Source organism: Scyliorhinus torazame, chromosome 5, assembly GCF_047496885.1.
Source record: "Scyliorhinus torazame isolate Kashiwa2021f chromosome 5, sScyTor2.1, whole genome shotgun sequence".
Taxonomy (NCBI): domain Eukaryota; kingdom Metazoa; phylum Chordata; class Chondrichthyes; order Carcharhiniformes; family Scyliorhinidae; genus Scyliorhinus; species Scyliorhinus torazame.
This window is the reverse complement of record NC_092711.1, coordinates 78220744-78242766: the sequence shown is the minus strand read 5'-3', so window position 1 is coordinate 78242766 and position 22023 is coordinate 78220744. Positions and strand designations below refer to the sequence as shown.

The 22023-nt window shown below is 47.4% G+C and overlaps 2 protein-coding genes and 1 long non-coding RNA gene across 7 annotated transcripts in view; 1 reads left to right on the top strand and 2 right to left on the bottom strand.

The window, feature by feature from the left end:
- Nucleotides 1–4008, bottom strand: part of LOC140422635 (uncharacterized) — a 29010-nt gene extending 25002 nt beyond the window's left edge. Inside the window, exons 1-2 of the mRNA XM_072507639.1 lie at nt 3854–4008; nt 2054–3047 (exon numbers count right to left, since the gene is read on the bottom strand). Of these exons, the coding sequence (XP_072363740.1) occupies nt 2054–2803 (750 nt within the window). The 5' untranslated portion in view covers nt 2804–3047; nt 3854–4008. The remainder of the gene's footprint in view (nt 1–2053; nt 3048–3853) is intronic.
- Nucleotides 4009–12335: 8327 nt separating this feature from the next.
- The window catches only part of LOC140421420 (uncharacterized), a 35828-nt gene continuing 26140 nt past the window's right edge, over nt 12336–22023 (top strand). For 3 of the 5 annotated variants that reach the window (XR_011946753.1, XM_072506098.1, XM_072506097.1), the window contains exon 1: nt 12405–13160. The gene's annotated coding sequence lies outside the window, so the exon portion shown is untranslated. The other 2 variants (XM_072506100.1, XM_072506099.1) reach the window with 2 other exon arrangements.
- The window catches only part of LOC140421459 (uncharacterized), a 20856-nt gene continuing 12008 nt past the window's right edge, over nt 13176–22023 (bottom strand). The window contains exon 3 of the long non-coding RNA XR_011946793.1: nt 13176–15355. This is a non-coding gene — a long non-coding RNA (uncharacterized lncRNA). The remainder of the gene's footprint in view (nt 15356–22023) is intronic.

Here is a 22023-nt window from a genome sequence, read left to right as displayed (position 1 = left end):
TTTGTTTCTGACTAGTGAATAATTAATACACATCATTGATTAATACAATCGATCAATTGCTGAATACAAAATGCCCTTTTCATTTAAATGTTAGTTTCACAATGGCTTCCTTGATCTTATTAGCTTACTTCAGTAAATATAAAATGTACCTCACCTGAAAATGAATCATTTCTACTGAAACTTACTGCCTAGTCCCACTTATATGTGTCTGTAAATATCTTTGCTCATCTCCCCCTGAATGCTTCAATGTCTCGGCAGTGGCCAGTTTATCAAATGCAATTCTCTTTGAACGTTTATCCACAACGATGCAAACATCTCCAAGAGAGCCATCAATTTATTAGTCTCATCTACACTTTCCTTTCATTAAAATATACATCAATACCACATTGATATATTCCACTGAACTACACCCACAGTGAGTTATTCCAATTCCCATTTAGTGGAGTTAATTTTCCTTAACTTTATTCTGTGCTCAATCACTTCCTCTTATACAATTATACATATCCCATTAGATATCTCATTCATGAGGCTGAGAGAAACATTACTGTCCAGTACTCCTACTACCTTTAAAACAGGAATCAGACTTTCCAATTTGATTCCAGGTATCAACAGTTTAAATGTTTTTATTTTCAAAATTAGTTCAAATTCAATTTCCAGTATTGTGGGGCTGGCGGGTTTTCTTAATCTTCAATTTATTTCCCAAAAGGAAACCTTCTTTTCCGATTCCCGGGAACCACCCAGACTGTTTGTCATCAGGTTTTGTTCTGAATATTTGATAATCCCACTCAGCTTCAGGTAAATTTCCATTTAGAAGTTTGAAATAGCAAAGCTACAATTTTACTTTATCAATTTTGGCAACAATTACTCTGACTTGCTGGTTTTAAATGGTATTTTTACATCAGAATCAGGAGTCTTGGCAATTGGTTTGGAGGCAAGTTCCATCTCTCCCATCTCAAGCTCTTTCTCTCAGAAAGTAGCAAATGGCCTGAATGGTTAAGGCCAAAGTCTTTGAAAGGCAAAGCCTTGAGTTCAAATTGTCACCATGTTGTGATATTTGATGCCAGTTCTTGAATTCAGAAATAAAAACCTTCTCGATCTCTTGCTGTAGCATCAGCATGAACCCTGGAAACCTGTTGAATCCACTTGGATTTGTCCGAGAGCCCAATGGATTAATGTGTTCAGGAGAGCAACCAAGGACGAGAGAGCGGAAATAATCTCGAGTTAACGATGAGGTGTTATTGTTCAGTGGTTATGTTCCCATCTGAGTCAGGATGATGTGGGTTCAATTTCAGCTCCAGAAACCTGACCATAAAATCCGGCTGGTATTCCGATGCTGTACTGAGGGAATACAGCACAGTACTGAGGGAATACAGCACTGTACAGAGGGAATACAGCACTGTACTGAGGGAATACTGCACTGTACTGAGGGAATACTGCACTGTCTTTCAGAGGAAACCTTCCACTATAACCCCATCTGCTCTTGCAGCTAGATGTAAAAGTTCCCTTGATGATATTTCGAAGGAAATTCTCTCGAATGAACTGCTCAATATAAAGCCCTCGGTGATGAGCACTGAACAGATAATCTGGTCATAATCATAGTTCCGTTTTGAACTCACTTTCTTGCTTCACAGATGCTGCCTGACCTGCTGAGTATTTCCAGCATCTTATTTGTGATTGTAGGAGCCTGTTGTACACAATCTGGCTGCTGCATTTCCTACATTACAACAGTGACTATACTTCAAAAGAACCTCAGTGTCTGTAAAGCACTTTGGGACATCCTGGAAGTTTTGAGCGGTGCTACATAAATCCAAGTGTTCCATTAACAAAGGAGAAAAGGCCCAACAATGGAACAGTCGGTAACAGGACATCAATCAGTCTTCTCTTATCTTAGAGAAATCAAGGACTCCAACACTGTGTTTAATGCAATTCATGTCCATTCTGATAATCCCATTAACTGGGCTGGAGTTTAACATCAATGGAAATAAATCTGAACTGTCAGAATGAACATGGTTCATTCCTGAGTGTAGGAATCCAATCCCTGTAATCACATGTGAACTCTCTGGTGACTCAGACGAGCGGATGGCTGAGTGAATCCTCTGCCACACACAGGGCAGGTGAACGGCTTCTCCCCCGAATGGATTCGCTGGTGGTTCATCAACTCCCTTCTGCTTTTAAAGCTCTTCTCACAGTCAGAACATTGAAATGGTCTCTCATCAGTGTGAACAAGTGTATGTGTCCTAAGCTGCGATTTTGCAGCGAATCCCTTCCCACACTCAGCACAGGTAAAGGGTTTCTCTCCATTGTGAATTCGCTGGTGATTCTGAAAATTAGGTAAATTAGTGAAACTCTTCCCACACTCAGTGCAGGTGAAGGCTTTCTCTTCAGTGTGAACACGCTGGTGTCTAAGAAGATGTGATGATCTAATAAATCCCTTCCCACACACAGAGCAGACGTATGGCCTCTCACCAGTGTGGACACGCTTGTGTAGAATGAGGTGGGAAGAACAAGAGAATCTCTGCCCGCACTCAGAGCAGTGGAATGGTCTCTCCCCAGTGTGAACCCGTAGATGTTCAGTGAGTTGGGATGAACACCGGAAGCTCTTCCCACACTGAGAGCAATCGTATGGTTTCTTTCCAGTGTGAACTTGCTGGTGTGTCATTAGGCTGGATGACTGAGTGAATTCCTTTCCACAGGTGGAGCAAGTGGACAACTTATCTCCAGTGTGACTGAGTTTATGAGTTTCCACTGCAGATGGGGAGCTGAAACCCTTCCCACAGGCCCCACATTTCCACGGTTTCACCATGGTGTCACTGGATTGGATAATCAGTTAAAGCCTCGCTGACACAAAGAATAATTGTACAGTGTCTCCCCGCTGTGAATGATGTGATGGTTTTTCAGGTTGTGTAATAGTTTCTCTCACTCGGGTGTGTGTCGGTGTGGGTCTCGGTGCTTTTCCAGTCACACTGATGTTTCAGATCCTTTCCTACATCAAAGGCTGGTGATCTTCAACTCATCGTGAATGTGTGACATCCTCTCCTTCCAATCCCCTGTAAAAGGAGTTGACTGTGTCAGTATCACTGTCTGCCCAAGATAGAAATTCAGAACAAATAATTCTAATTTCAATGGAATATTCTTCTCTCTCTTATTTCCCCAAATATGTTGCCCAATCAAAGTAAAAGAAGGCAAAATCACAACAAAATCAAGGAAAACTTTTTAACTAAACCAGAATGTTGTTTTCAGTGTCTCAGAAGCACTCTGCACCCTGAGGTACCAACCGTTGTGGAAGGTGTCAAGTGTACTGGAGGACACCTCATGTTTCCGTTCCAGGGCCACCTGAACATGGACAAGACCACGGAAGAGAGGCGAGCAGCCAGAGGAAGCCCTACATTCTCCCCCCATAGGGCTCCAATCTGGATCTACAAATTGGTGTTTTAAACAGATCAGGAGCAGATCTTCCACTCCGACTAGCCCAGACCCCTCTGTGCAGCAAAGCTGACCTTCCAAAAGAACATCCTGCCTAAGCCCACTCCCCTACCCTATCCCCATAACCCCACCAAACCTGCAGTTCTTTGGGTTGTGGGAGGACAGCAGAGCACCGGAAGAAACCCAGGCAGACACGGGGAGAATGTGCAAACTTCACAACGACAGCCACCCAAGTTCGGATTCAAATCCGGGTCTCAGTCGCTGTGAGGCAGTTCCAATTAACAACTTTAAACTATTCTGAATAATGTATCCGGGCACTAGGACCCAGTTGGAAAAGAGACCCTGAAGGTTCTGCCCATTCTCTCCTACGTCACCCAGACGCCATCGCATGCGCTCTTCCTTTCTCTGAACCATCATGGCGGCCGTTCACCTGGCCCTGATCCCAGGCTCAGGAACCGGAGCCACAAACTCGCTCCGGCAGCGTCTTAGTTTGGGTTTACGGCGTTCACGGAGGAGTTGAGAAACTCTCCCCGTCCAGAGCTGGCTCCATCACTCCCCCTGGATTCCATATCCTGACCAGTTTACTGCAGCCCATCTGCACCACCGCTTCCCGGTCCTCTCCGACTCGGAACAGAGGAGCCATCCAGAATGCCCTGCGGCTGGCTGGCCCTGGAGCATGCGCACTCAGCACCTGCGCAATGAGTCAGTTGGATCGAGCGGTTTCTGGGCCGCGGGGGATTTAGGGAACAATGGCCACCATTCATCAGCTCTAGTAGGGAAATTTTAATTTAATTTTAAAAAATAATCTTTACTGTCACAAGTAGGCGTATATTAACAATGCAATGAAGTTACTATGAAAAGCCCCTAGTCGCCACATTCCGGCGCCTGTTCGGGTCACAGAGGGAGACTTCAGAATAGAACAAAGAACAAAGAAAAGTACAGCACAGGAACAGGCCCTTCGGCCCTCCAAGCCCGTGCCCACCATGCTACCCATCTAAACTAAAATCTTCTACACTTCCTGGGCCGTATCCCTCTAATCCCATCCAATTCACCTAACAAGCATGTCTTTTGGGACTTATGGGAGGAAACATTAGTACCCGAAGAAACCCACGCATACATGGGGAGAACGTGCAGACTCCGCACAGACAGTGATCCAAGCCGGAAATTGAACCCGGGACCTTGTGAAGCAACAGTGCTAACAACTGTGCGACCGTTCATTAGGCTGCAAGTGATGTTTTTAGCCTCGATGAGTCCATGGGCCAAGTATTTGTTCAATGTGAAAGGTTGCAGCCCCTGTATAGTTACCTGAAGGGACTGCTCCTCAATATTTGGTTAATTTTGGTCCCAAAAGATGTGCTGTTAGGTAATTTGAACATTCTGAATTCTCCCTCTGTGTCCCCGAACAGGTGCCGGAGTGTGGTGATTGGGGGCTTTTCACAGTAACTTCATTACAATGTTAATGTAAGCCTACTTGTGACAACAAAGATCATTATTATTAAATAGCCTGGCAAGGTGGGCGGGGGGTCTTGTGGAGCAGTGTGGTTGCCTCTGAGCCAGAATCTCCGGATTCGAGTTCTACCCCAGGACATGATGGCCAAGGAAAGTACGTTCATAACCCGGTCAAACAGGTTGAGTGTGTCAACCTGCAAATGCTTCTCAGCACAACAATGTCTGACGGCAAGAGTGGGAGAGAGTCCTGGTCAGCCACGTGTTGCGTGTGAGCCTCTCAAGTTATAAACCCTTGGTATCAGACTAGTGACCAGTTCCAGTAATTGCTCGCTATGGAAACACGAGTGAGAAAATAATTAAATTGATGTTTTTGTCAGGCGCTAGGACCCGGGTGGGAACATAGAACATAGAACAATACAGCGCAGTACAGGCCCTTCGGCCCACGATGTTGCACAGAAACAAAAGCCATCTAACCTACACTATGCCATTATCATCCATATGTTTATCCAATAAACTTTTAAATGCCCTCAATGTTGGCGAGTTCACTACTGTAGCAGGTAGGGCATTCCACGGCCTCACTACTCTTTGCGTAAAGAACCTACCTCTGACCTCTGTCCTATATCTATTACCCCTCAGTTTAAAGTTATGTCCCCTCGTGCCAGCCATATCCATCCGCGGGAGAAGGCTCTCACTGTCCACCCTATCCAACCCCCTGATCATTTTGTATGCCTCTATTAAGTCTCCTCTTAACCTTCTTCTCTCCAACGAAAACAACCTCAAGTCCATCAGCCTTTCCTCATAAGATTTTCCCTCCATACCAGGCAACATCCTGGTAAATCTCCTCTGCACCCGCTCCAAAGCCTCCACGTCCTTCCTATAATGCGGTGACCAGAACTGTACGCAATACTCCAAATGCGGCCGGACCAGAGTTCTGTACAGCTGCAACATGACCTCCCGACTCCGGAACTCAATCCCTCTACCAATAAAGGCCAACACTCCATAGGCCTTCTTCACAACCCTATCAACCTGGGTGGCAACTTTCAGGGATCTATGTACATGGACACCTAGATCCCTCTGCTCCTCCACACTTTCAAGAACTTTACCATTAGCCAAATATTCCGCATTCCTGTTATTCCTTCCAAAGTGAATCACCTCACACTTCTCTACATTAAACTCCATTTGCCACCTCTCAGCCCAGCTCTGCAGCTTATCTATATCCCTCTGTAACCTGCTACATCCTTCCACACTATCGACAACACCACCGACTTTAGTATCGTCTGCAAATTTACTCACCCACCCTTCTGCGCCTTCCTCTAGGTCATTGATAAAAATGACAAACAGCAACGGCCCCAGAACAGATCCTTGTGGTACTCCACTTGTGACTGTACTCCATTCTGAACATTTCCCATCAACCACCACCCTCTGTCTTCTTTCAGCTAGCCAATTTCTGATCCACATCTCTAAATCACCCTCAATCCCCAGCCTCCGTATTTTTTGCAATAGCCTACCGTGGGGAACCTTATCAAACGCTTTGCTGAAATCCATATACACCACATCAACTGCTCTACCCTCGTCTACCTGTTCAGTCACCTTCTCAAAGAACTCAATAAGGTTTGTGAGGCATGACCTACCCTTCACAAAGCCATGCTGACTATCCCTGATCATATTATTCCTATCTAGATGATTATAAATCTTGTCCCTTATAATCCCCTCCAAGACTTTACCCACTACAGACGTGAGGCTCACCGGTCTATAGTTGCCGGGGTTGTCTCTGCTCCCCTTTTTGAACAAAGGGACCACATTTGCTGTCCTCCAGTCCTCTGGCACTATTCCTGTAGCCAATGATGACATAAAAATCAAAGCCAAAGGTCCAGCAATCTCTTCCCTGGCCTCCCATAGAATCCTAGGATAAATCCCATCAGGTCCCGGGGACTTATCTATTTTCACATGTGCTGAAGCCCCGCCCACCATATTTTACATCTCCAAAACCCGGCGCAAATGCTCTCTCCCCGTTAAATCAACAGTTAACCTTGGGCTTTTGGGGGGATAAAGCCCAGAGCTGCAAATGAGGGACCCGCAGGTTCATATTCGGGGTTTGAGGCATTCACCAGGTGTTTAGAAACCCTCCACGTCCACCCACCAGCTCCATTGCTCCCTCCGCATTCCACATCTTCACCAATTTGGCGATATGACAGACAAGAGACTTGCCATCGCTATCACTGCACATGCTCCAGACACCGGGCGGTACTGCGTTTGCGCACTACTCTCCTGTGGTGTGAATGGAGGACATTCCCCACCGCGGGGGATACTGGGTATAAACACTGCCATTGAATGTTAAAACCAGTGAACAGTGAATTGTTTTGATATCATGTGGCGAATGGGTACGCTGGGACGGGAATCAATAAAATTAAGAATCAAATTATACACCTACCTAAGTGAACCTTTCCTTTAGATAATTTGGATATTCTGAATTCTTCCTCCATATACCCGAACAGGTGCCACAGTTACTTCATTGCAGTGTAGTGTAAGGCTCCTTGTGACAATAATAAAGATTATTATTATTATTGTGCATAAGCCAGTGGTTCTTTCTATCCAGGGGCCTTTTAATGCTCCTGAGTCAGGAATCTGACCTGAACTCGATTGTGTAATAATAATAATTATTATTATTGTCACAAGTAGGCTCTGAGAGGTCTATGAAATGCAGGAGAGATTAAATGGTGAAAGGGATGCAAGGCAAAATGAAATGGCAATTGGGAATATAGAAAGATTTCTAACACTGATGGTGGCCATTCTGCAGGGTCGACGATTCAGTGAATCGAGAATGATTAGAGTGTGGTGCTAATAATGCCAGGGTTACAGGGTTGATCCCCGTGCTGGCTGTCCAAGTTCCCCTGTGTGCAGGTTGCTGCATTCTGTTATGATTCTTGGATTTGGATTTATTGTCACGGGTACCGAGGTAGTGTAAAGTATTGTTCTGTGTACAGTCCAGACAGATCGTTCCATACATGAAAACATAGTACATACTATGGATTACCTCCAAAGTTGACAATTGTAATGTACTCCTGACAGCTCTGCCACATTCTCCCATCTATAAAATTGAGGTCATTCAAAATTCTGCAGACCAATGTCTCAACTTGCAGACAGCCATCTATTTACACAACCCCCCCTCCTCTAATTGTGGCCCCTCTTGCCCCCCATTTCAATTGTGCACCATTGGTGGCCCTGCTCCTTCAGTTACCTCGACACAAAGCTCTGGAATATGTTCTACCCACTCCCACATCCTGTCAGCATGCTGAGATCTGAACCCGTGCCCCCAGATCATTCGCCTGAGCCTCTGTATAACTAGTCCAGATGACATGACTACTACACCATATTCTCCCCTCAACTTGGGGTGAGAAAAGGGCAGCATGGTGGCGCAGTTGTTAGCACTGCTGCCTCACAGTGCTGGGGACGGGTTCCATCCCGGCCCCGGGTCACAGTCCATTGGAGTTTGCACATTCGCCCCGTGTCTGTGTGGGTCTCACCCCAACAACACAAAAGATGTGCAGGATAGGTGGATTGGCCATGCTAAATAGCCCCTTAAGTGGAAAAATAAATAGAAATGAAATAGATTGTGGGAAAGCATATGAGCAGCAAGAGTTTTGGATGATTTCAGCTTTCCAGGTGCTGGGAAGCAGGATCAATGAGAGAGGCTGGTCAGGAATGCATTGGAATAGTCAAACCTCAAGTTGACGTGGGTTTGAATGAGGATTTCAGCAGCAGACAAGCTGGGGCAGGCTGGAGAGAGGTAACATTACAGAGGTGGAATTCCGTGGTGTTTGCGATGGTGTGGATATGTGATCAGAAACTCGTTGGATTTAAATCTGACATGGAGATTGTGCAGAGTGTGGTTCAGCCTCAGAAAGTTCCCAGGGAGTGGGATAGACTCGGGAGTTAGGGAACGGAATTTCAAATGGTGACTGGAGATAACGGCTTTGATCTTCCCAAATTTTAATTGGAGGAAATTTCTGCTCATCCAGTGGATGTGGGATAAGCAGTTTGATAATTTGCTATCAGTGGAGGAATGGAGAGGGGTGGTGGTGAGGTAGGGCTTGGTGTTGTCAATGTCCATGTGAAAACTAACACGGTACTTTTGGACGGTGGGACAGTGGATAGCATTGCTGCCTCACAGCACCAGGGACCGGGTTTGAATCTGGCCTTGGATGACTGTCAGTATGGAGTTTGCGCATTCTCCCCAAATCTGTGTGGGTTTCCTCTGGGTGCTGCCACAGTCCAAAGATGTACAGGTTAGGTGGTGTTATGGGGATAGGGTGAGGTTATGGGCCTAGCTAGCGCGCTCTTTCAGGCGTATAGTGCAATACTGAGCGGCCGAATGGCCTCCTTCTGCACTTTAGGGATTCTATGGATTCTAGTGCCATCATGTCGATGGGAAATAGGAGGGGCCAAGGATAGATCCTTGGGGGACACCATGTTGGAGAAGAAAGGGAGTTTGGAGATGGGGTGGTACTTTGCAGGAAGTTAGGGTCAAAGGTTGTTTTCTCAGGAAAGGTGAAGATAGTGTATTTAAAAGTGAGAGGGCCAAAGCCAGAAGAGAGAGAACTGTTAACGATATCAATTAATGTGGGGAAGTTGGATGGTCAGCGGTTTAGTGAGAATTGGGTCAAGGGAGCAGAAGGCAGGTCTCGTAATCAAGATGAGATTGAACAGGACATGACAGGAGATCGGAGAGAAACCGGAGATAGATCCGAGTTCACACTCAGACAAGGGGGATTTTTAGAGAGAGTTTGGCCCGGTTGAGCTAGTGGAAGGGAGGGAAGCAGCAGAGCAGCTGATCAGATTGTCCACTCACTGTAATTACTTGTGAATTCGCTGGTGTCTCATCAGGTTGGAGGACTGAGTGAATCTCTTCCCACACTTGGGGCAGGTGTACGGCCTCTCCCTAGTGTGAACTCGCTGATGTGCCAGCAGGCTGGATGACTGAGTGAATGTCTTCCCACACTGGGAGCAGGTAAACGGTCTCTCCCCAGTGTGAGTTCGCTGGTGTACAGTGAGGTCAGATGATGTCTTGAACCCAGTTCCGCAGTAAGAGCACCTGAAAGGTTTCTCGTCAGTGTGAATACGTTGATGACGCATCAGTTCCCCGGAAATTTTAAAGCACTTCTCAGTCTTGGCATTTAAAAGGTTTCTCATCAGTGTGAACACGTTGATGGTGGAGCAGTTCCCGGGAACTTTTGTAGCACTTCCTGCAGTCTGGGCATTTAAATGGTCTCTTCTCATTGTGAACACTCTGGTGATTCAGCAGAGTGGATAACTGAGTGAATCCCTTCCCACACTCCGAGCAAGTGAAAGGTCTCTCCCCAGTGTGACTGCGCTGGTGTGTCCGCAGGTTTGATGACCTACTGAACCCACTGCCGCACGCGGAGCAGGTGAAAGGCCTCTCCCCAGTGTGAATGCGTTGGTGTTCACTGAGTTGAGATGACTGCTTGAACCCAGTCCCACAGTGAGAGCATCTGAACGGTTGCTCGTTGGTGTGAGCTCGTTGATGGAGTATCAGGTCCCGGGAACTTTTATAGCACTTCCCACAGTCTGGACATTTAAATGGTCTCTCGTCCGTGTGAACCCGCTGGTGCGTCATCAAGTCAGATGACCGACTGAATCCCTTCCCACACTCTGAGCAGATGAATGGTCTCTTCCCAGTGTGAACTAGCTGGTGTCTCAGCAGGTTGGACGACTGAGCGAATCCCTTCCCACAGAGGGAGCAGTTGAATGGTTTCTCCCCGGTGTGCACTTGCTGGTGTTGCAGCAGGCTGGATGATCGAGAGAATCTCTTCCCACAATCAGAGCAAGTGAATGGCCTCTCCACAGAGTGACTGGGATGATGAGTTTCCAGTTGAGATGTGGATCGGAATCCCTCCTCACATTCCCATGGTTTCTCCTCACTGTTAACGGGGCTTTTGCCTTCCATGTTCAAAATTCACCGATATTCACCTTACAACAAATTGAGCGATTCTCAGATCCTGATGTGATGTTTGGCTTGAGTTTCCTGAATGCAAATCTTCCCATTGTAACACTCTGTCAAATTGATTTAAAACAGAAATATGGAAGTGAGAGACAACCCACAAAAACACAAAGGTAGGTTGTGAAATTGAGCTGCATGAATCTGGTCATTTGTGGGGCCGGCACTGGGAAAAAGTGACCATGAAAACTGCTGGATTGTTATAAAACCCAACTGGTTCACTAATGTATTTCAGGGAAGGCAACCTGCCACCCAGTCTGAGCCCACACAAGACGTGGGCCTCTGCAAGAATACAAGAAACAGGAGCAGCAGTAGACCATTCAGCCCGTCAAACCTGCTCTGCCATTGAACACGGTTGTGGCTGATCTTGGTCTTCCTTCCCCTTTCCCGCCAGCTCCCCATCTCCTTGACTTCCTGAGAGACCAAGAATCTCACCATCTTAACCTTAAATATATTCAATGGTGGATCATCCACAATCCTCTGGGCGAGGGAATTCCATGTGACAAGAAAGACAGAAAGGGAGAGAAAAAGAGAGTGAGTCGTGGTGGAGAGACAGAGAGGGAGAGACAGAAATGATGAGAGAAAGAGAGAGAAGGGAGTGACAGGAGCAATGGAGAGACATTTTCTCAACCGACAACTGAATCACAATTTGACAAAATCTCCTAAACCCTTAACCTCCACCACCTGGATGGACCAGGACAGCAGATGTATGAGAAAACCATCATCTGCAAGTTTCACTCCAAGACACACACCATCCGAACTTGTCTGACACCCAGTACTGGAGGAGCAGAAATTTCCACTATTTAAATATTGAGAAGACTAAACCCATTCTCTTCGTCCCCTCGACAAACTCCACTCCCTTGCCACCAACTCCATCCCTGTCAAATGTGTACGGCTGAAGCAGTCTGTTCACAACGCTGGTGAAATATGTGACACCTGATGAGGTTCCAAACACATATCCACATCACCACCAAGATCACCTATTTCCACCTCAGTAACACAGCCTGACTCCGCCTTAGTGTCTTCTTATCTGCTGCAGAAATTATCATTCATACCTTTGTTACCTCTCGGCCAAATTATTCGAACACACTCCCAGCCGGCCTCCAACAACCCCCCCCCCCCCCCCCCATCCAAAACTCTGCTACCCATGTGCTTACTCACAACAAGTCTTCTTTCTCCATCCCCTGTGCTCACTGATCTACAAACGATTCCCTTTAAGAAGCACCGAAAGTTGAAATTTCCCATTCTTCTTTTCCTCTAGTTGTGATCATCCTGATCTCTGTAATCTCCTCCACACCCCTTTGAGATCTCTGCACTCATTTAATTCCAGCCACTATAGCATTCCATATTTTAACCTCTCTGCCATTACTGGCCTTTTATCATTTGACTGCTGCGAGTACCCAATTAAAAAGGCTTGTGCGCATGCGGATTTCTGGGAATACGCAAACAAGATGGCGGCCGGTTAGTTCTGTCTGTGACAAAGCTGCAGCCACCGCTCAGGTCACCGGGTACCGGAAGTTTTTTTTCTGGTTTCCTGTTTCTATAACATGTTTACGAACCGTGTGTAACGACCGGGCTGATCCCTCCGTCCCGCCATTCCCACCTTTATGGATTGCGAATCCGAGAAAGAACCTTCTTCACGTCGCCATTAATGACACTGCGCATGCTTCACTCAGCCCAGTCCCGCCTCCTCATTCGCTCCGATTGGTTGGAGGACCAGCCGCTCCTGCTCGGTCCCGCCCCCTCTCCTCCCATTGGCCTGGAGCTGCCATCAATCACCCGCGAATTGTGAGGTGTCAGGTGAGAGGTCAGTGTCGGGGGCGGGGTTGACAAATCCCCAGTGGGGCCCCAGAGGTGAATGTGAAACAATGAACATTCCCCACTCTCACTATCCGCCACTTCCGGCTTCTCTCCACAAACAACCTCACAGAGACCAGGGGGGAGACACTGACCCAGTGACAATGTCACTGCATTAGAGGAAAAGTCAAATGTAACCCCTCTTGTTCAAAACGGCAGAAAGTAGGAAACTAGTTAGTTTAAAGCCTGTTGTTGGGAAACTGTTGGAATCCATTATTGAGGAAGTAGTAACTGGACATTTGGAAAGTCAAACCACAATCCATCAGTGGTTTTGTGAAGGGTAAATCGTGTTTGACAAATTTGTTGTGAGTTCTTGGAAGATGTAACAAGCCAAGTGGATAATGGAGGTCCTGTAGATGTATTTGGACTTCCAGAATACATTTGATAAGATGTCATATAAAAGATAATAAACAAGGTAAGATCCCACGGTGTTGAGAGGTAATATATTAGTTTGGATTGAGGATTGGCTAAACAACAGACAGCAGAAAGGGCATTATATCATATTAGATTTATTGACACGTACTCCGGTATAGTGAAAAGAATTGTTCTGTGTACAGTTCCATACATGAAAGACATAGGACATAACGATAAATACACAATGTAAATGCATAGACATTGGATGAAGCATCTGGAGTGTAGTACTACATCTTCAGTACAGAAGATATGTGGAGAGATCAGTTCAGTCCATAACGGGGTGGTTCAGGAGTCTGGTAACAACATGGAAGAAGCTGTTTTTGAATCTGTTCGTGCGTGTTCTCAGACTTTTATATCTTCTGCGCGATGGAAGAGGTTGAAAGAGAGAATAGCAGGTGTGAGGGGACTTGGATTATGCTGATCTGTCTTTTTCTGGTTGGCAGGCTGTAACTAGTGGTGTGCCACAGGGTTCGGTCCTCAGGCCCCAACTATTTACAATCCAAGTTAATGACTATGGGACAGATCGAATGTACGAGAGCCAAATTTGCAGCTAACACTGAAATGGGTGGGAAAGCAAGTTGCAATGAGGAAATAAGAAATATACAAATGATTAGGTGAGTGGGCCAAAATGTGGCAGATGGAATTTAACGTGCATAAGTGGGAGGTTATTCATTTTGGTCAGAGGAATAAAAAGGCAACTTCTTATCTAAATGGAGAGAAACTTCATAATGCTTTTGTACAGCGGGATCTGGGTGCCCTTGTGCACGAACCACAGACAGTCTGCAGGTGCAGCAGGTAATAAGGAAGGCAAATGGAATTTTGGCTTTGATTGCTAATGAAATGAAAATCGCTTATTGTCACAAGTAGGCTTCAAATGAAGTTACTGTAAAAAGTCCCGAGTCGCCACATTCCAGCGCCTGTTCGGGGAGGCTGTTACGGGAATTGAACCGTGCTGCTGGCCTGCCTTGGTCTGCTTTCAAAGCCAGCGATTTAGCCCTGTGCGAAACAGCCCCAGTCATGGAAGAGAGTATAAAGTAGGGCAGTGCTGTTGTAACTGTGTAGCGCGTTGGTGAGACCACATCTGGAGTACTACAGTTTTGGTCCCTTGGACAATGACATAAATGTATTTGTGGCGGTTCAGAGGCGGTCAAGTGGAGAGAGATTTGAGCAGTTTAGGCCAGTACTCACTGGTGTTTAGAAGAATGAGAGGAGATGTAACTGAGGTACATAAGATGCTAAAGGGGATTGATGGGGCAGACGTAGAGCGGATGTTTTCCCTTGTTGGACATTCTAGAAGGAGAGGCCATAGTTTGAGCCTAGTTCTGCATGTTTTATTTCAAGGGGGCTGAAGTATAAAAGTGAAGAGGTGTTGCTGTAACTACAAGCTACCAGTGAGGCCACATTTAGAACATTGTGTACAGTCTTGCTCCTGTTATTTAACAAAAGATATGTTATCATTGGAGGCAGTACAGAGGAGGCTTACTGGGATGCTTCTGGGTATGGAGGGACTGCCAAATGAGGAAAGAATTTATTTTACCCCAGGAAATGTGGAGGCCGAGTCCTTGATCAGTTGCAAGGCTGAGATTGATATGTTTTTAATCAGTAGAGGAATTAAGGGTAACACAGATAAGGTAGGAAAGTGGACTTAGTGAGTGTTAGATCATAGAACATACAGAGCAGAAGGAGGCCATTCGGCCCATCGCGTCTGCACTGACCCACTTAAGCCCTCACTTCCACCCTATCCCCCTAGCCCAATAACCCCTCCTAACCTTTTTGGACACTAAGGGCAATTTAGCATGGCCAATCCACCTAAACTGCAAGGCTTTGGACTGTGGGAGGAAACCGGAGCACCCAGAGAAAACCCACGCAGACATGGGGAGAACGTGCAGACTCTGCACAGACAGTGACCCAGCAGGGAATGGAGCCTGAGACGCTGGCGCTGTGAAGCCACAGTGCTAACCATTGTGCTACTGTGCTGCCCAGCTGTGATCTCACTAAATGGTGGAGCAGCTCAAAGGGCAGGATGAGTGACTCCTGTTCCTGTTTCTTCTGCCCTGTTTGTTGATAAAGATTTCCGGAATCTGTGTGACTGGAGAAGCACTGAGATATATAAAATCTGGGTTAGACACCACCTGGACTGCTGTGATTTTAAACAAGAATGCAAATGCTGGAAATCTGCAGGATTTCGGACAGCATCTGTGGAGAGAAACAGAGTTAATGTTTCAGGTCAGCATGATCATTCATCAGATCAAGAATAGTGTTTCCATTTGAGATCAAGGGGGAAATCTGTGATTGGAGCCAGAGGATATTGGTCGGGTGTTGAATGAACACTTTACATCTGTCTTCACTGAAGGAATCTTTTAATATTATTGGACTGCGCCAAGTTGTTAGATTCCTACTATTATTTGACTGTGTAAAGTTGAAGGAATTTATATTATTTCTGCTATTCGGTTACCAGTAGCACTTTGCGATTACTGGAACTCAGCAGAAATTTGCAGTTAAAACGTCTAAGGTGCCAAAAGGAATTATTTTATTTTTCTTCTATTGATTACAATTTGAAAGTCATTAAAAAGGCAATTCGTAGACAATTTGAAGCTTTCAGAGAATTACAGACATTATCCTTTTGCTTAGGCAGACAGCTCGAAAGTAACTTTTAAAAGGTCAAAGTCTGAAAATGAAATATGAAGAGAGAGAGAGAGCTAATCTTCAGCTAAACTCAAACTCAAAGTCAAAAACACTACATCACTACAAAGACAGACTGACGAAACAGACAGACTGACGAAACAGACAGACTGACGAAACAGACAGACTGACAAAACAGACAGACTGACGAAACAGACAGACTGACGAAACAGACAGGCTGACGAAACAGACAGGCTGACTAAACAGACAGGCTGGCTAAACAGACAGACTGACAGACAGACAGACTGACACAGACCGACTAACAGACTGACAGACTAAACATGGCGGGGGGGAAATCTTTCAGTTATACCCTTTCATATCTGTCCCAAGTCATCTAATCACACCCCAATATAATCCTAATTGGTTTGGGTTAGACTCAAACACATTTGATTTGACGGCAAGCCGTCCATCTTCAATGTGCAACATTAGCTTTTAATTGTTTCATGTCTGTATGTTATGGAATGTGATATTTGATTCAATGTTTTGTCTATTAAAATGTTTCGGCCTTATAAGCTATGGAATGTGGTTCACGCTGTAATCACTAATGGCCTGAAAAGAGAACAATAGAGCTTTAGTTACTGGCCTCTTGTCACCTCGTTGCCATGGAATTCAGCCCTTGTCCTTGACAGCAGCACAAGCATAATGTCAAACTGTCTTGCAACTGTGCTGTTTTAATCTATGATGGAATTATGCTGTTTCATGTATCTATTGAAGCTGTATGTTTTGAGATGACCTGAGGTTATGAGTGCTGAAATTCTCATTTTTAAATGGGTATTTAAAACTGGGGCTAAATATTTATGCTTAAACAGATATCTTTTACCTATACTAGTTGTATTAGAAATACCTGGCTTCTACATTCACCCAAGAGAATGAGGAGGTAGATATGGAACTCGGGCAGAGAGACTGAAGATCCTGAGCAAATTGACATAGGGAGTGACATGGTATTGGAGGTGCTGGCAGGTTTAAAACTGGACCGGATGAGTTGTGCCCTAGACTGCTGTGGGAGGCGAGGGAGGATATTGCAGGGGCTCTGACCCAAATTTTTAATTCCTCTCTGGCCACGGGGGAATTGCCAGAGGAATGGAGATCAGCTAATGTGCTCCTACTGTTTAAGAAAGGCTGTAGAGATAAGCCAGGGAACTGCAGACCAGTGAGTCTCACATCAGTGGCAGGGAAAATATTGGAGAGAATTCTGAAGGAGAGAATCTACTTGCCTCTCCAGGCAAGATTTGATCAGAAATAGCCAGCATGGCTTTGTTAGAGGGAGGTCATGCCTAACAAATTTGATTGAATTTTGTGAGCAGGTGACGAGTATAGATGTAGTTTACATGGACTTCAACCAGCCTTTGACTTGTAAGACCATAAAGACATAGGAGCAGAATTAGGCCATTCGGCCCATCGAGTCTGTTTTACTATTCAATCATGGCTGATATGTCTTCTCCCCATACACCGGATCATGTTATTAATCAAGGACTTCCGGGTGCGGCTATGCAGAGCTAGGTCGCATATTCGGCAGCTCCTGCTTGGAACGGACTTTTGGGCTCTTTTACAGGGCCCCCACGGCATTTGTTTGACATTTCCCGGTGTGGGAAGAAGGCGGCAATATTCCCCCGACAGTGTCCCCCAGGAAGGGTATGTCTCTTGGTTGCCAGACACACGCAGAAACAGTGAAACATTTGGCTGCAACTACAGGATAAACAGGGCCTCTTCCAGCATGCAGGCGGGGGAAGGGCAAGCTTAAAGCTGCAAGCTGACCTGAGGGCCTGTATCAAAGGTGAATTCTAGCAGCAGAGGGAACAACTGTGAAAAGACCTCATCAAGGCCACTGAAGGGACTTCCGGTTGCGGTGATGCCTAGCTAGCCGCACGCTTCGGCGGCTCCAGCTCCGACGGACCTTCGGGCTCTTTTAAGAGCCTCAACGGGGAATTTTTCGACGACGCAACCCGGTGTGGGGCGTGTGAGAAGGGAGTCCCCCCCAAACGAAGGAGGAAAAAACCGGCGGCGGCGGCTGCAGCGCGAGGAATCGTCGACCAAAGGGTCAGAAAGAGAGAAGTACAAGATGGCGGCGGAGAAAGCGCAGGCGACATGGGGGCCTGAGCATGAAATTGTGAGACGGTGCGTGGAGCTGCTGAAGAGGGAGGTGCTGACCCCGTTGCTACAGGCAATTGAGGGGCTCAAGGAGACATTAAAGACCCAGGAGACAGAGCTCCGTGTGGTGGAGCAGAAGGTGACAGATATTGAGGACGAGATCCTGGGCCTGGCGGTTAAGACACAGACGCACGAGGCACTTCATAAAAAGTGTACTGAAAGGATCGAAGCCCTAGAAAATGGAGCGCGAAGGAAGAACCTTCGGATACTGGGTCTCCCTGAGGGTGTGGAAGGAGTGGACTGTGGAGCGTACGCAAGTACGATGCTGAGCTCACTGATGGGTGCTGAGGCCCCTACGGGCCCCTTGGAGGTGGAGTGGGCAAATCGGATTCCGGCGAGAAGACCAAAAGCGGGAGAACCACCCAGGGCGATAATCGTGCGATTTTACCGCCTTAAGGATAGAGAAGAGGTCCTGAGATGGGCTAAAAAGGTGCGGAGTAGCAGATGGGAGAATGCAGTGGTACGGGTATACCAGGATTGGAGTGCGGAGGTGGCGAGAAGGAGGGCGAGCTTCAACCGAGCCAAAGAGGTGTTGCATAAAAGGAAGGTGAAGTTCGGGATGCTGCAGCCGGCAAGACTATGGGTCACGTATCAGGAGAGACACCATTATTTCGAGACGGCGGAGGAAGCATGGACCTTCATCAAAGAAGAGAAATTGGATCGGAACTGAGGGACTGATGCTGCAGGAAATGTTATTGTTAATGTTACGGTGGAAGTTAATTGAGAAGTAAACAGGGAAGGGGGGAGACATTGGGGAAATGTGGGCGCCGGTGAGGGGGGAAAGACGGGACATAGTTGGAGAATGGGGAAGGGGAGGGGGAGGGGAAAGGGAGCTGCGCCATAAGAGGCGGGTCAGGTAAAGGGATGTTCCCGCACCAGAAAGAATAAGGCGGGAAGACAGGCGCAAGGCGGATGGGAGTTCCCCACATGGGGAGGTCGAGGAGTGAGCAGGAGTAGCCGGGGTCAGTTGAAGTCAGCTGACTTACGGAAGTAATATGGGGGGAGCAATCAAGCTAGAAAGAGATCTAGCGGGGAGGGGAGGAGGGAGGGAGAAGGGGGGGGGGGGACAACTGGGTTGCTGCTGCGGAAATCCAAAAGGAAATGGCTAAAGAGTGGGTGGGCGGGGATGGTGTGCGACGCTGGGGGAGCGAGCGGGAGCGCGGAGGCGGGATATGGGACTGGCCTAGAGAAGGTAATGGCTAGTCGACACGGGAAGGGGGCAGGTAGCCCCCTAGTGAGGCTGATCACGTGGAACGTGAGAGGCCTGAACGGACCGATAAAAAGGGCCCGAGTGCTCGCGCATTTGAAAGGACTAAGGGCAGACGTGGTTATGCTCCAAGAGACGCACCTAAAGGTGGCGGACCAAGTTAGGCTAAGGAAAGGATGGGTGGGACAGGTGTTCCACTCAGGACTGGACGCAAAGAATAGAGGGGTGGCCATTTTGGTGGGGAAACAGGTTGCATTTGAAGCAAAGAACATCGTAGCAGATAGCGGAGGTAGATATGTAATGGTGAGTGGCAGGCTGGAGGGAATGGAGGTCGTGTTGGTTAACGTGTATGCCCCAAACTGGGACGATGCGGGATTTATGAGACGGATGCTGGGGCGTATACCGGACCTGGAGGTAGGAAACTTGATTTTAGGAGGGGACTTTAATACGGTGCTGGACCCGGGGCTAGATAGATCCAGCTCAAGGACCGGAAGAAGGCCGGCAGCGGCCAAGGTACTTAAGGGGTTTATGGACCAAATGGGGGGAGTGGATCCATGGCGATTTCTTAGACCTAGGGCTAGGGAGTATTCCTTCTTCTCCCATGTCCATAAAGTGTACTCCCGGATAGATTTTTTTGTTTTGGGAAGGTCGTTGATCTCTAGGGTGGAAGAAGCTGAGTACTCAGCCATAGCGGTTTCGGATCATGCCCCACATTGGGTGGACCTGGAATTAGGAGAGGAAAGGGAGCAGAGAACACTCTGGCGATTAGATGTGGGACTGATGGCGGATGAGGGAGTGTGTGCAAGAGTGCGGGGGTGTATTGAGAGATACCTGGAGGTCAATGACGACGGCGAGGTCCCTGTGGGAGTGGTATGGGAAGCACTAAAAGCGGTGGTCAGAGGAGAGCTGATCTCCATTGGGGCCCACAAAAGGAAAACAGAGGCCAAGGAAAGGGAAAGATTACTGGGGGAGATTTTAAGGGTGGATAGGGAATTTGCAGAGACCCCGGAGGAGGAATTGTACAGGGAGAGGAGACGACTCCAGACGGAATTTGACCTTCTGACCACCAGAAAGGCGGAGGTACTGTGGAGGAAGGCACAGGGGAGGAGGTATGAATATGGGGAAAAGGCGAGTCGCCTGTTGGCTCATCAATTGCGAAAGAGGGCAGCAGCGAGGGAAATAGGAGGAATTAGAGACGAAAGGGGAGACACGGTGCGAAGGGCAGGAAAGATAAATGAGGTGTTCAAGACCTTCTATGAGGAACTGTATAGGTCTCAACCCCCAGAGGGAGAGGAGGGGATGCGGCAGTTCCTGGACCAATTGAGGTTCCCGAAAGTGGAGGAGCGGGGGGTGGTAGGCCTGGGGGCACCGATTGGGGTGGACGAGGTTATTAAGGGACTGGGAAGCATGCAAGCAGGGAAGGCCCCAGGACCAGACGGGTTCCCGGTGGAGTATTACAGAAAATATGTGGACTTGTTGGCCCCGTTGATGGTGAGGACGTTCAATGAGGCCAGGAAAGGGGGGACTCTACCCCCGACGATGTCGGAGGCGACGATATCGTTAATTTTGAAGAGGGATAAAGATCCGTTGCAGTGCGGGTCTTATAGACCCATTTCATTGTTGAACGTGGACGCCAAATTGTTGGCAAAGGTACTGGCATCGAGGATAGAGGACTGTGTCCCGGGGGTGGTGCACGAAGACCAGACAGGGTTCGTAAAAGGGAGACAACTGAATGTTAACGTGCGACGACTATTAGGGGTGATAATGATGCCCCCAGTGGAAGGGGAGGCAGAGATAGTGGCGGCAATGGACGCAGAGAAGGCATTTGATAGGGTGGAGTGGGAGTATTTATGGGAAGTGTTAAGGAGGTTTGGGTTTGGGAACGGGTTTATTAGCTGGGTTAGACTTCTTTATGGGGCTCCAACGGCAAGCGTAGTTACAGGTCGACATAGATCGGAGTATTTCCGACTATATAGGGGAACAAGACAGGGATGCCCGCTGTCTCCATTGTTGTTCGCGTTGGCAATTGAACCTCTGGCCATGGCGTTGAGAGACTCCAGGAAATGGAGAGGGGTGATTAGAGGGGGAGAAGAACACCGAGTCTCGTTATATGCGGATGACCTATTGTTATACGTGTCGGACCCAGCGGGGGGAATGATAGAGGTTATGCGAATTTTGAGGGGGTTCGGGGATTTCTCGGGGTATAGGCTAAACATGGGAAAGAGTGAATTATTTGTGATACATCCAGGGGACCAGAGTAGAGAGATAGAAGGCTTGCCTCTAAGGAAAGTGGAAAGAAACTTCCGATACCTGGGGATTCAGATCGCTAGGAGCTGGGGAACCTTGCACAGACTTAATCTGACACGGTTGGTAGAACAAATGGAGGAGGACTTCAAGAGGTGGGACATGCAGCCTCTATCGCTGGCGGGCAGGGTGCAAGCAATTAAGATGATGGTCCTCCCGAGGTTCTTATTTGTATTTCAATGTCTCCCTATACTAATCACTAAGACCTTTTATAATAAAATAGACAGGAGCATCACGAGCTTCGTGTGGGCAGGGAAAGTTCCGAGACTAAGGAGGGGGTTCCTTCAGCGTAGTAGGGACAGAGGAGGATTGGCACTACCGAACTTGGGCGATTACTATTGGGCCGCCAATGTGGCAATGATACGTAAATGGATGATGGAGGGTGAGGGAGCGGCGTGGGAAAGACTGGAGAGAAAGTCCTGTAAAGGGACGAGTTTAGAGGCGCTGGTGACGGCGCCGCTACCGATCTCACCTAAAAAGTTTACCACGAACCCGGTGGTGGCGGCAACATTGAATATCTGGG